Source organism: Eucyclogobius newberryi, unplaced genomic scaffold (genome assembly GCF_026437365.1).
Source record: "Eucyclogobius newberryi isolate DKJ021-1_F unplaced genomic scaffold, fEucNew1.0.hap1 SCAF_2, whole genome shotgun sequence".
Lineage (NCBI taxonomy): Eukaryota > Metazoa > Chordata > Actinopteri > Gobiiformes > Gobiidae > Eucyclogobius > Eucyclogobius newberryi.
Window position 1 is genome coordinate 16,527,033 of NW_027315834.1, and position 15,491 is coordinate 16,542,523.

At 39.8% G+C, this 15,491-nt stretch overlaps 1 protein-coding gene across 13 annotated transcripts in view; it reads left to right on the forward strand.

Moving 5' to 3' along the window:
- celf2 (cugbp, Elav-like family member 2) overlaps nt 1-15,491 on the forward strand; it is a 149,791-nt gene that overhangs the window by 20,327 nt on the left and 113,973 nt on the right. For all 13 annotated transcript variants that reach the window (XM_072453801.1, XM_072453808.1, XM_072453803.1 and 10 more), the window contains exon 2: nt 12,324-12,359. In XM_072453801.1, coding sequence (XP_072309902.1) covers nt 12,324-12,359 — 36 coding nt within the window. The remainder of the gene's footprint in view (nt 1-12,323; nt 12,360-15,491) is intronic.

Consider the following 15,491-nt stretch of genomic DNA (forward strand, 5'->3'; position numbering starts at 1 on the left):
CGTGCCCCCCTTTTTCCTGTGGCAACTGTTTTTTTGGACAGGCAGTGTATAACCACACTGCACTGACCACTTGACTAAACTTGCCAATATCGACTGGACAGTGGTGGAAAGTAACCCAGTGAAAAAGTAAAAGTACTAAGAAGTAAACCACAGAAATGATACAGTAAAATGTACCTTTAAAAAAATAAATAAAAGTACTTTCATAGTAATGTTTGCATTCAAGCGCCAACTTTGAGCAAACAAAATATATACAAATCATTAATCAGATATTCTTTAATTGTTACAATTGAACAAAGATCTACACAAATCCCTATATTCAACACTTTAACAGTTCCTCAAAAACTACTTCAAAGTTTTTACTTAAGCAGATTGTTTTATTCTACTTTTACTTACTTTACACAATGTATTTGCACTTTATTTAAGTAACAGAATGGAGTACTTCTCCCCCCGCTGCTACTGGGGCTTTATACACATCATACAGTACATAAACACTAGCATGTGGCCACACTGTCACGTCAGTGTCAGATACATTTGTTTCTGCCATCAGCACTTCTGGTATAAATATGAAATAGTTCTAAAAGTTGGTATTACGGCCCGTGACTTCCTCCAGCTGCAGCGCTTCACTGTCTTTCCCTCAGCACTCTGTTTTTATCTCAGACTGTTATACAAACCAGGCCGGCCTTATCTCGCCTCCTCGCCACACACACTCTGACCCAGCCCGTTCCGTACTTTTCCTCGGCCTCACTCTTCCATCCGCACGTCGGCACTGCAGCAACTCCTCACGCGCACTATCTTCCTCAATCTGTGAGTGGATATGCCAGCTATTTCACTTAAGCATGCAGTGTTAGGATGATGGCAGGTTGGCGGAAAGACGAATTTCGAAAAGGCGGCAAGTATTTCACTTAAACCATGAATGTTGTGTGCAGATAAGCCCTGCCTCGCACTGCGTTAGCGTATAACTCGTGTATATGTGCGCTTGTATGTGTCTTGTAAACATTTAACTCCCCGCCACACTTGTTAATCACAGAATTCATTAGTCATTGAAGCTCTAATTGTTTACTCTACCCTCCAGCGCTACTACACAAGGTTGCTGGCCCTTTTTGTTACTGTTGTTTTGGGGGGAACATAATGGTAAATTAATTTTCCAGGTACCAGCGATTTGATTAGTAATTTCTGAGTACACTCTATTAGTTGGGAAATTGCGCATTTGGAAGTGGGAGTGGTAGTGGTTTAAACACATTGCTTACCTCCAGGGGAAAAACACCAAAGTTATGTCAGAGAGCAGTGAAAAAGCAGAGTGCTGAGAAGTGAGGATGGAGTAATGAGCCTTTGGGAGAACCGGGATGAGCAACAGCGCTACAGGCCTTTAATGTCCTGCCATATTGAGCTAATAAAATCAAATTGGACAGCTGATGGTATTTGGCACACCGAAAAGAAACGTCCACCTATTATGTTTGATGGGATAAAGATGTTCAGCATATGTTTAAACAGTGACAGTTTTATACTAATAATAATGGAGAAAGTGTTTAAGATAAGACAACCTTTGTTCGTCTAACTATAGGGAAATTCCACTGTTGCAACACAGGATATATATATATATATGTATAAATAAATAATATATATATATATATATATATATATATATATATATATATATATATATATATATGTATATAAACTCTGTAAAAAAAAAATCCTGACTGGCCTGGATTAAAACTCTGAAACCATTGACTTCAAAACAACATCTTTTTTTGATCGATTGTTTTGACTTTACTTGTCTTTACCTTATCTATAGTCTTGATCTCATCTACAGTCTTGATCTTATCTACAGTCTTGATCTTATCTACAGCATTCCTTAGTGTCATGAAGAATTATATAATGACTAAACTGTATTCAAAAGCATAATAACTTCAGATAGTATTGTTTTGCCAATATCACAATGCAAATGGCTTTGCCCTATTTATTTTCTGCTGAAAACTAGATTCTGAACTGGTTTCTAGAGCTAACTGGGCTCTGTGACTGTCCCAGTGCTGTTGTACCATCAGAGTGTGGGTCCCTGACTTACACGACTCTACAGTATATAGAGTATGACACACTTTTGGGTCGATAGAGCAGAGCTAGAGCAAAGTGTTCTCCAGCACATGTGTTCTCCATCCACTGAAACTGAAACTATACATTATAGATCAACGGGGCTCGTACACGCACGCCTCCAATCCTCCTCATTTCTACGAAGCTCTGCGCACACTCGCACACCATCACAAATGATGGGATTTAAACATCAACTGGATGAAATATTCATGTGTCAGTCCCATCCGCTGTAGCAGAACTAAGACCAAGGGGATTTGCCGTCAGATCCTACAATACTACTATTTTATTCCTTTCCTCTCTTTTATAAGATTGACTACATCTCACTACATGTTGTGGTGCATCATTTACGGCCTTTGTCACAATGTTGTGTGGTTGTGTTGTTTCTTGCACCGTGTTCTAGTTTTGTTGTCTTTATGCCTGTGCCTAGAGGCCTGTGCTGTTCATGGTCCCTCTCTTCTTTTCTTTAAACTCAACTTCAAAGCAGATCCAGCAGAAGAGGCTTGTGTGGCAGTGGTCTCATGCATGTCATCTGTACATCAAGGCAGGACTTAACCTACCAGGACTTCTGTACAAGACCCAATACCAACGAAGAGACAAGCGCCCGAGAGAATGGGAATGAAAAGATATTACCTTAAGACCTGGTATTGTCATTATTTATTCTTATTGTTCTAAGAATCTTCCATCTTCCCAAGTATGAGCAGCAGAGGTTTTAAACATCACATACAGTTTTTGTGACCTCAAATTAATTCACACTATATTTTATTCTATTTTATTTGTTTTTTAATCATTGTGGAAATATTGTTTTGCACATTCCAGACCGGATTACTGCCCCCGATTACCGCATGGCAACAGAACTAATTACAGCTTCAAGGGAGTACAACAGATAGTTTGCTAGTCTTTTTCACAGGATTTAAGCCCATTGAGATTAATACATTGATAAATTTGGACTAAATTGGACTAAGTTTTATGTTTAGGTGAGAAATCAGTTCTATTTGGATTAATAAAATGTGTAGCATCATATATTTTAAATATCTCAAAGACAAACAAATATTACATTATTTTATTTTAACCAAATAGTTTTCTCTTGCAAAGAAGAGAAAACAAAGCCATATTTTTGGACACGTGTGCAGTGCTCCTTATGCAGTTTATTCCTATGTTTAGCTGGCGGGCTATTATTATATTATTGAAGTGCAAAAATAATTGTTTTTTGGACTGAAATGTACAATACAGCACATGTTAGAAGAAGAAAAAATAGACTAAAATGTTAGTAGTAATAGTATGTTGTTGTTTTTTTATATTTTGGAATGGTTTATTGCACTAAAAATGTAAAAAACCTTTCTCCCCACTTGCATCTCCACAAACCTGACTCGTCCTTGGCCCGCAGCAGTCTTCTTCTGCTTGTTTCCATGGTAATGTTATTGGTCTGGCTGTAATATTCCGCAGTAGACCCCGCCCACAACGGCAGGCGTGTGTTGTTATTGCATCTTCTAAAGCTAAACAGAAGTCAATTTGTCTTTATTCGTTCCTGGTAAATTAAAAGTAAAAGTACCTTCCCACAGGATGGACCCAGCCTGGGTTTGCTGGTCAAACTCACAGAGGCTTCACACAGTTTTCAGCACGTTTAAAACTTTTAAAACTCTTTATTTTTTAATATGTGGTAAAAGCAATGTGGGCCATGTATTGGTTCTGCCGATTCTTTCTCTCTTCCAGTTTCACTTTTCTCTCTCTCTTTTTCTTTCTTTCTTTCTTATTCTCTCTGTCACTCTCTCCCCTTTTCCCTCTCGCTCTCCCTCGCTCTCTCACACACACTCTATCTCCCTCACTCTCTCTTCCTCTTTCTCCCATATCTCTCCCTCTCTACCTCATTCACTTTCTCACACACTCTCTATATCTCCCTCTCTCCCTTGCGCTCTCTCCTCTTTCTCTCCCTCCAATGCTCCCTCTTCCCCTACCTCTCTCTCCCTCACTCTCTCTCTTTCTCTCACACACACACACACACACACACACTCTCTCTCTCTCTCTCTCTAACCCTACCTCTCTCTCCTTCTGTCTCTCCTTCTTTCCCTACCTCTCTCTCTTCATCTCCCTCTGTTTCTCTCTCTCTCTCTCCCTCTCTCTCCCCCTCTTTCCCAACCCTTTCTCTCCCTCCCTCTACCCTCTTCTTCTGTCTCGCCCTCTTTCCCTGGCTCACTCTTTCTCTCTCTCCCTCTGTTTCGCCCACTTTCCTTACCTCTCCCTCTCTCTCCCTCTCTCTCTCTCTCTCTCTCTCTCTCTCTCTCTCCTTCTCTCTCCCCCTCTCTCACTCTCACTCTCTTTCTGTGATTTGTCATTCTGTCTGCGCCGTATGCAAATGAGGAGCTAATGTGATATGGGTGCAGAGCTGATGGATGTTTAAAATGATATGGCAGCCCTGAGCCCTGCCGCCTTCTGCCAGACAGGGATGTGTCGACACCAAATTTATATCTGTTTGTTTAAAAGTGCCAATATTTCTGACACATTGTAAGGACAAGATACTGCAACATTTTGTCAGATTTTGATAGATATATTTTATTTTTGAATACGTTTTTGCCTCTGCATTATAGCAAGGTGGGTTTGACTCTTGTTCCAGCAGCGTCTGTCGTACTGCAGGTTCTGTTCAGATGTCAGGTTAATTGCTGCCTCTAAATTGTAGAGCTGTGGTCGACTAAAAGTATTCTTGCTCAACTAAAGACATGCCCTGTCGATCCATAACTCTGCCTAAAGTGGACAGTGTTGTGCACCTGGCAAAAGCTCTTAGAGCTCTTTTTTATCTCTTGTTTGACCATGTATCTGACCCAAACTGCACTCACAAGACACTATCATTTATTTATTAACCTTTACTTAAGCAGGTAAAAACCCATTGAGCTTAAAACCTCTTTTTCAAGGGTGACCTGGGATTCAGGAAAGTACAAGGAAACGATGCATGTAAATGTAAGAAATGACTATTATCCTTCAAATACTTTTTACTTTTATTATATTATGTTCTAACATTGTTCCTAACTGTTACAAACCGTTTGTGTTCATATGCATTCATTTCCAGGCAGGTGTACAGCTGGCTCTTATTTCCTGGTTACAATAAATAGAATACTTTATCAACAGTTGCAGACAGGGCTCAGGGGGCTCATTTTGTCACAAAGTTCTGCTTTTACAAGATACTCTTTGATGGAAACACAAAATTCACTAATTTACAAAAACAAAAGTCAGATATCCCAGCCCACGCACACCATGTGTTTTTCTAACCGGTCGGGAAATGCGTTTATGTCACTAAACAGGCACATTTACCCTTCACTCTCCCCCTGTCCATCCGTACTTACATTTCTCCAGTTGGGTGGGACCCGGGGTGCACACTTGGTCTCTCTTAATGTGGGTGTCCATTCATTGAAAGAATGGCTGAGTAAAGTTTGGATTATTTGGGAAATATGTTTTACTTTGGGGGAAATTGTGTTCTTTTTGTACTTTCGTTTGGGTTATGTGATGCTCGTGGGAGGGGCATAAGTGTATAAAAGCGGGGCCATTTCAGCAGCGGTTTAGTCAGTTGGTGTGCGGTCGCAGAGGGGGCAACACCTGTGCAGCAGAGAAAAACCTAAAGACTGGTGTTTGTGACATCAACCTGTAAATATGTTTTTTTTTCCTTTGCACTTTCTAAATAGCACAGAGTTTTATCAATTTTTGGCACAAAATTAACCACCAAAACTGGATTTGCACCCTCAACGACACACATTTGGACCCCCCTGAGCTGTGCACAACGCTGTCCGATACACTCACCTTTTACAGCTATCTCACATAGACTCTTGCCCTGAGTAAAAATTATGAAACCATTAGGAAAACGTATAAAAAATATGTCATCTTATTCTCCAATTCACCAACAACATCCTTTAAAATGATGTAGATGATACTGTTCAATATAACTGCATCTACATTGGCTAATTTGAAAATATATCAGCATAATAATGAGAATATTACACTATCTGTAACAGTTTTGGTAATGAGATGTTGTGTGTGTGTGTGTGTGTGTGTGTGTGTGTGAGGATGAGGGGGGTGAGTCAATGGGGAGGAGGGGGATGAAAGGGGGCATAACTGATTGGATTCTCTACAGACTTCATTAGTTAAAACAAAGCCAGTTGTCCATTTGGGCCCTTTCACAGCCTAATTGATATTGATTTACTGATTTGCCGAGAATGGTTTAAAAGCATGTTTGGAGTCTGTAGCATTTTTCCCCCTCTTTGTCCTTTTTGTCTGTGCGTGTTGTGTCCATCTATTAAAAAGACGGGAGAGAAAAAACATTTAAAGTTTGTCAGTTGAAATTGTGTTTTTCAGCTAATCCACTCCTTTTGTGACCGCCGTCTTTGAATCTTAATTAACTTCCACAGTCTCTTACAAAGCTTACGTCTATTCTGTCATGTCATCCTCATCCCATCATTCTATGACATAATTGAAATTAAGATTTTGAGAAGATTCTTTTATTTTTACCTAATACCCATGAACTGCTGTAACAATGGCACAAATTAGACTTTTGTTTCATGCCATTTCCACGATAGCTTTATACTGTAGCATAACTAGATAATGATAGTTATCAAAATGGTTATTACTTTGCTAAGTGGAGCTTTGAGATCAATGGCAGTGATGTGTTGGAATGAAGGAGGTCTTTGCTCATGTTGATGGATGGCAAGCCTGTCTTTAATGTGACATGTTATGATCATACCAATTTGTTCTGCTTTCTCATCGACATCACTTTATTGCCTCTCGGTATCACAGTCCATCACTCTACACTGTAAATTTAGACTTCAAATGGCACTGTGCCACAACGCTCCATAAAGCATCCATTTCTCTTCCCTTAATACTTCCCTCCTTCTTTTAGCACGTACATTCTTCTATTGTCCGCTCTTGGACCTGCCGTTTTACCTGCTCTCTTCGCTAAAGTTATGTTTGTTCAGAAATCACATGAAGAAGTGGATTCTCATACTACCATTGCTGTTTGGTTTGGTTTATGATTGAATTGTGCATTTTAGTTAGTGCGTCTCTCTTGGTTCATGGTGGATTGTACTTGTTGAGTTGGCTTTGGTACTTTCCTTGTGTCGCATGCGTTACACCATAACTTCACCTCACCTATCCAATTTAGTCAATCTAAATCGATAGATATCCTATCAACGGACTTGAATATATTTAAAACAATACTTTATACTTGGGTTTTCAGCTCTGAAACACTTTTGAACACACCATCTCACCGCTCTCCGCTTCTCTGACGGACACAAGCAGACATCTTAAATCTAAGAGTTGAGGAATCAGACTGGGATTAACTCGTAATATCGCACTATTCAAAAGATTAGTGGTTGACATTTCACTGTCTGGGCTACTTCCACAGCTGATTAAGTGGCATTCATGTTATTGATTTATTTCTTGCCTGCACTTATTGCTCCTTATTTACATGGATGTTCAGTGCATCTTGATATGGTGGCCTTTTCTGTCCGAGACACCTTGTCACCCATTGCTTGGTGCTAAGAAACCGCCGACCTACTGCCAGGAATGATTGTTTAGGGATGTAAAGGTTATTCATTAAATCTGGAGTTTTCAAAGAGCAGTGGTGCTGACGACGGGGTGGTAAAGGACAGTAGTGATTTCCGTTGCTCAAGAAGACAAAAGCAGGCGGCTGGTATTGAACCTGCTAATGAACGCGACAGAAACTTTCAATGATGCACAAAAGAGCCTTAATCATTTTCAATTATGATCAAATATCATTTCAGCTGAATTATGGCGCACATTCTTCAAGGCTAACAAGGTGCAGGATGTGGTCGAGGTTTCCCATTAGTCTCTGTGTCAACACATTTTACAACGATATTAGGCATGCAGATGAAAGGGAGCGTTTGTAGCACTCCCATCCTTAAATATTCTTTTATCCTTTCAAGACTGTGCGCATTTGTCTTGTGCTTACATATTCTTCTTTAATGACACTGCACTCTGGGTAAGAAGTTAAGGCAAGGAACCAAAGTACAAAAGATGTATACGAGAGGCTGTTGAAATCAGGAAGCGTGGCACACGGACCATCAATCGAGACAAAGGAGCGTTTACTGGTTCTCACACCACACGGGGACAGGCGTGGTCAGTCTTATAGATCTGACCACACCTGGGAATAACATCTGTTAGATCAGATGTCACCTCTGATGAAAGCGGAAGTCCTGCCGCCGAAACATGTCAGGTAAATGAGCTATCACAATACCACTGTCAGAAAAGTTACATTTAATTTTAAAAAGAATAAAGCATTTTCCAAATATTATTAACATATTTATTTGAATCAGAACAACCCAGCAAAGGTTGTTCACCTTCTTGATAAAGATAATATGTTGATCTGGCAGAAATGTGCTCATACATGTCTTTAAATGTAAGTTGTTACTCGGGTTTCAAATGGGATGGGAAATATGGCCTTCCACTGCTACTAGTGGTACTAGCGACAATAACATTCATGCTTTTACTACTAATCACGTTAATATACAAAATAATGGATAGAAAATAACTTTGCAAACCGCTATAATTGCAGTACTTAAAAGTACCACACAACCAATAGGTGGACTTTGTTTCTGGTTCAGTGTAACATGCTCACATCCTTTGTGTCAGTTTCAAACAATAAAGGGCATAACAAACAAGTCAATATTGTACATGTATTGAACATTGTGGCAAGCATTATAACCATAAAAAACAATATTGATGTTCTTCCATAGAGTTTGTTAAATTGATTGAATGGATTAGTTGAAGGCATGGGGCTGTGGCACACAATACTTATAATATCACACTTCTGTCAACTCTTCTTTCTTATATTGTGCTCTTTTCGTCATCTGAAGCATGTATGCGAGTTTACCACCCAAATGAAAATGTTAATACATTTCAAATTAACCACTTCTAACAAACACGTTTTTTGATTGCCCCACAAACAAAGCACATCATTAGTAATGCATGTGTTCATAAGGCAGGCTCATTTGCATGTGTTTGTGCGTGAGGAGGTCTGGGCTTATTCAGCTGATCAGTGCTGCTGTTATTAAATGTGGAAGTGGGGTAGAGGCTTTCAAGATGAGGAAACAGAAGAAAGGTCTTTTCTCTAATGGTTGGTTCTTCAGTGAGAGCTGGAGACGCTTTACCTCTACACTGCTCACACACCTGGAGCTAATGCGTTTCTCATAGCCATTGAATATCACAGAGTAAATGAGGCTTCACATTCTACACCCAATTCTTCATTTTATTCACCCTTTACCAATCAGGTTATTTCTCTGGCTCCAGTTAAATGTCCTCAATATGTCACCAGCATGCATGAAAGCTTCCACTGCCACAACCTTTGGTTTTTGCATGTAGATAATGGATTTCTAATGTATTATGCAGTCGCAAATTCAAGAAGTTGATAGTAATAAATATCTCCTGTATTATCAATCTCAAGCTCATCTCAATGGACACAATAATGAAAAATGTTATGAACATGCATCTTTTGTGTCACCTCTGTGTGTCACATCAGTCTGCCAGACATGTTCTTCAGTATTCCTATAGTATATTGCACCTTATCTAAAGACTTGGCACAGTATTGTATTCCAAAGATATACACTTCACCAACGCATGCATCCACTTATCAGTGTTAAAAGATGCCTGTTTATTGGTGGAGGCTGAGTGTGCGGTACATGTGCCAGGTGGGGTGTGTGTGAATGGCAGGTTGGCAGGCGAGAAGAAAGATGTGTTAAAAACAGTGTGAGAATGACGCAGATGGGCTGAGGAGAGGCGAGTGGGACGAAGAAGAGTGAAAATCATTCTAGGTGCAACATCGCAGCATCTCCAGTTCCATAATTCACCCACTCTATATCAATGGAGCCCACTTTTAAATACCATTAGGTCTATGATGTAACTAACATCAACACACATGGAAAGGTCCACTCCATATGTCACAATAACTAATGCCTTTCTTGTTTTTAGATCCCCCCATTTGGTCATTGGCTCATATGTATTAGACTATGGAGTCAGCCTGCCACCTGCTCAGCACTTGCATGGGCCCTCATATTGAAGCTCTGTTTCACGTCTGTCCTGGCCTGGGGTGGGGTGAGATCCGGCGCCCCTCTGCAGTCAGGAAACTCAGCCAAATGTGTCTGTTGGGGAGCACAAGTCTGGCTCCTGTCCACCCGAACATGGCTGCCCATCTGTTTCCATCCCAGTGATCCCATCTGACCCATATCTGAGCGAGCTGCTGCATACTCATAAACAATTCACATTCAGAATCAAAAGATTGTTGTCAACTTTTATAGATAATTGTATATTATTCAGTGCTTGACACATTTTTTGATATTTTTTTCTCTGAAATGATATCATTCGAGTTATGGGTTTTAGAGCTAACTATTCACGTATTCAATTCTTGACACAAAAAGTCAATGAAAAAATCTGCCTAAACATTAGGAAATACTTTGGGGGAAATTCTGTACTGATTTCTTACATGTAACAAAGTCAAATTAGCCTTGCTCCAACGTAGTAGCTCTTGGGATCAAAATGAGACAGATGTGTGCTGTCTGCATCTTAATTATAAAGCGTTTTTTATCATCCACAAACCAGAAAGTAACACTGATGCACTGCAGTTAGTAGTTGTGTGACGGCAAAACTCAGCTCTGGTCTCTGAAAGTTGTGAAATGCGCTTCTAAACATCACGGTGAATCATTGAGATGTTTGGAATGTGTTCAGAAAGTGTGTGAATAAGTTTTGTTCTCTGCAAAGAATTGAACCTTATACACTTTTCTTTTTCCACAACCTGCAGTTTTTCTTAATAATTTCCATGTTCCTTGACGTTTCTTGTGATTATAATTGTCAGGTATTACACAAGAGCACTTAACACTAAAGGCATTGTGCGTCACAGGCCTATATGGTACTCGTGACCAACATTCCACTAACAATAAGGCTCTACCCTGCGAAATTACTTCCCATCATGGTGCTGGGCTCAGAAAAGTGCACCTTTAGCAATGAAAATACACGCCAATATTATATCCACGGTATTTTTCTGACTTCTTGATATTTTGTGTGTAAAGATCCCAAATAATGTGTGTTTTTATGTTCCATTTACCCTGCTGTATAATTCATGGCTGGGTGAAAATGGACTGAAGCGTAGCGTGTGCGTGTATGAGTGCATGTAGTAGGATAACAGGATGAGCGTTCTGTGGTTGAGATGAAACAGACAAGAGTACGCCTTTGAAATGCAAAGAGCAGTGATCCGATTGGCTTCTAATGTACGAGGAGGAGCAAGATATTTCTTTCCCCCCTTCAGATTTCATCACAAGGCTCAAAATACAACACACGCACGCTCACACATGCACAACGGTAATTAAGAATAGGATAAGAGTATTATTTTTTATTTCATTTGGCCACATGTGGGTGTACGCCGAGCACGTCACAGCTCCAGAGGGTAGTGGGCAGTGCTGTGAGTGTAATGGTTACTCAGACAGGAATGGTGGAGCCCAGGGACCAATTTATTTACATGCAGTGGAAAGAGGAGCAGAGGGTTGGGGATGAAATAAAAAGGGGAAGAGGGAACAGCGGAATTACAGAGAAAACCCAGTGGAATAAGTCACTTCCTCAGCACATCCCAGCAAAAAGCCCGTGTCTTGTGTTTCCTGAAAGAGGTCGTATTCGTTCTGGAAGCTCGATACCTGAGAATAGACCTCCATCGTTTTAGCATGTTCATCGTGGTAGAAGTGAAGTCGAAAAGGGGTGTCTGAACTTTTTACATTGAAAGCCACACATGGAAATATTCTAAATGGAAAGTCACAGAGGTGATTAATACAGCGATTAATACGGTCATTCAAATTCAAAACAACACCAATGCACCCTTAATAAAGATTGTAATACTAGTTTTAGGTCTGAATCTCAATACAATGTGATGGCATTTAGGTTGTACTGGTAGACTGATTGAGATATGCAGTAAAAAGTACTACATGATCTGATGTGATTTTTCATGTTTTGGTGTATTTTTGAGCAGTGAAACCACCTGTAATGATGTGTTAAATAATGTTAGATAATGCCATACGGTGGAACATTCCAGGAAAGTAATGATATCTCCATTAAAAATAATGTAAATGTGCATCTTTATGAGTGACTCTGGTCATATTTAGGCTAGTGTCCATGATGCAGCTGCTCAGATCCATAGTTTCAGGCTCCAGCTGAAGTAGATGAATGACACAATAATCTTCTGTTGTTTTCTTGTGTTGCAGGCAAGATGCCACTGACCTCTCTGGACCAATACAAAGGTAATGGGAATCATTCTTCATTTTTTTTTCACATCAAACTTTCTCTTCTTATGGTTCAACGCATGCAACATATTTCCTTCACGCTTAAGGCCATTCACAAACTTTGTATTTTGGTTTCTCGTACAAAAACATGGAAGATGTGAGGTGGACAAAGCCAGAAGAGAAGCTGGGGAAATGGGTGAAGGGGATGAGACGTGGTGCTGTGACAGGGCTCAGATCTGGAGCCAAGACGGGTCATTAAACTAAAGCCCTCAGCGACAGAACAACACATCAGCCAGGAGAAAGGGGAAGAGGCTTTAAATAAGGAGCAATCTGAAAATAGTACCATCTATTCCTCATCCGAGGCACCGATAACAGAGGGACTAATATTCATCCCTGAGCAGTCTCCTTTGCCCCACGGCCCCTCTCTCTAACAGACAGACAAGGTAGTCTCCCATCTCCTTCTCAAACTCTCATTACCATTTTTTTAATCATACAATCACAATTATCTTCTAGTGCACTGAAACAAACCATCAACAACTATTCATATTTCTATTGCAGACTTTAACTATCTCTTAAAGGGATAGTAAATGAAATGCCCTAATAATAAATGACCTCATTAACATTTATGACCTCCATAATACAGGCATTAGTTCGAAGTCTGAAAGAGATCAGTCTTCTCTTCAACACAGCCACATGGAATTGCAACGATTGTTCTGTTTTTTGTTGTCATTGTGTTTGTGTGTGATGGATCTTGGTATTGTGCATAATAAAGTGTACTTTTTAGGCTATACAGCGCTCCTGAATAAAAGCCGCTCCAATGAAATGTACAAAGAAACAAGAAACTGTACATATGCGGGCCGCACCTGTCAATAAGCCGCAGGTGCCCACGCTGTAACAGAGATATTTACATACGCCGGTTGTCTTTTGAACCGGGGGTCTCGCAGCGCACCCGTGGTCTGCTGTGCCGCAGGTCTAATTAGACTAATTTCTCTGTGAATATGAGTCTGATTGTAATGAAACACACAGCGTTTTGAAGCTTACAATACAGCGACCACTGTCCACTGACGTCTTCTTCTACAGTGTGTCAAATGCTTGCACTTCCTGCTAGAGTAATAAACAGATAATAAATTACAATACAATTCAACATCATATTTTTAATTATGTGGATGTTGGAGTAGTGTACCCTTTGCATATTGAGTGCCTGTTACAAGGCTCTATGATTAAGCATCAAAAACAGATATTTAAGTGATCTAATAGGCATTTTGATGCAGTTTCTTCTCCATGCAGAACAATCCTTTAACCAAAAAACAAAACGCATCAGTGTGATGAATGGCCTTTTGTGAGGGGAGCCTTTGCCACTGTTTCATTATACAGTGAAATGAACTGCAACTAATGGGAGACAAGACCTCCATTAAAACATATGATGTAATATAGTAAACCGCTGTTATGCCATTATACATTAGGTGTGCAAACGCGTCTATATTTTCACTGTTGTCTCACTTAGTCAGTAGAAATTATTATTTTTTTTATCTTTATCCAAAGATGAAAAAGATAAAACACTTGGAACAGGCAGTATAATCACAGCTATTAGTAAGATGGTGCTGAATTTTAACAAGACCTTCCTCAACTTGTCATTGTTTTTTTCTTTTGCTACACCTGACTCTTTTTACTGGCACACACAGCAGGTAAATCAGCTCAGATCAAAAGCAAAGCACAGCAAAGCATGAGACGCCAGGAGAGATAAAAAAGAAAAGACCCGCCTGGGATATGGGTGAAAAAATAAATAAAAATACGTTGATGAGTGTAGCCGTGAATAATTAGGCAAAAATAATGTAGCTTTTGTTTTTCTCTCTGATTGGGGAAAATATGCAAACACACAAACACACACACACACACACACACAAACACACACAGTAAAAAAAAGCCACACATCACAAGAACGGCATTTGTGACATTTGTTGACGCACCTCCAGAAAAAAAAGAGAAAAGGAGAAGAATTTTGTGTATAATTCAATTCAGTTTGTCCTGCTTCTTTATTGAAGCTCTTTGGAGGTTTGACTGACCCCAGCTCTTAGTTAAGAGTGGTTGGGACCAGTAGAAAAGTTGAGGAAAAGCAGGACTGGTACGTTCCATAGGTAAGATGGTGTACGTGGCTAGAGCTCAAGTTCAATCTACTTTCTTTTTTTTTTTTCAGAGAAGTAGTTGAGTTTTGATAGACACATATTAGGCAAAAGTCATTCATTCACAGGGTTTAATAATGAAACTGGGAAAGTTCTCTCCCCTCCGAGTCAAAAACACAAAATTCTGAATTTCCCAGATTTATTTTGTCCTGCACTGTTTTAAGTCCATAAATCCTCACCAAACTTTTTCTGAGCATTTGTGCCGTCAAATCACGTCCATTACAACTGCTCGGCTGCATTTTGGAGGCAAGCTAGCGTTTGTTATTTCACCTCTGTAATTCCCTCTGGAGCCAGTGGATGGAGCCACAATTCTTACATGTTGTCATTTGTTTTTGTTAGCAAACATATTTTTTTTCTAAACCAAAGTAAAGGTACTCAAGTGCCGGTTTAAAGAACAATAACAAGACAAACAATGCATGATATTTCTCATTTAAGATATTTCTTTTTTTTACCAAACAACTATCAAATCAGGCTTCTAACAGTTGCCCGTGAGCAATTATGGTCAGACATTAAAGACAGTGTACTTGTATCACTTTATATCAGCAGAGGCAATGCAGTTCATCTCTCAATGCATGTAACATGTAAATAACCTGTTTACAAGCTCTCCGACAATAATGTTTATTGTGGCAAACATACAGGATTATAATGGTCTGTCTGAGAGAGAAGGGGGCAATCCAGGCAATGCTACAGCAGAGGGAGACATGAGCTGGAATGGTGTGATGAAGGGTGTAGAGTGAGCCTCAGTGCACTTGTAATTGCAGGTCTTTGTGTCGATAATGGGCTTTAAAACTGCACAGCTGATAATTAGCAAGCATGGCTCTACAGATGCCTTTCACTATTGGTCATTATGAAGCACAAACCTACTATTGGCTCTGACATGACCTCCCGAGACACAGAGGATGCCACACATGTGCACACTAACCTCGTACAAAGATACATAAATTGGCTCAAATAAGCATTGATTAGTGTC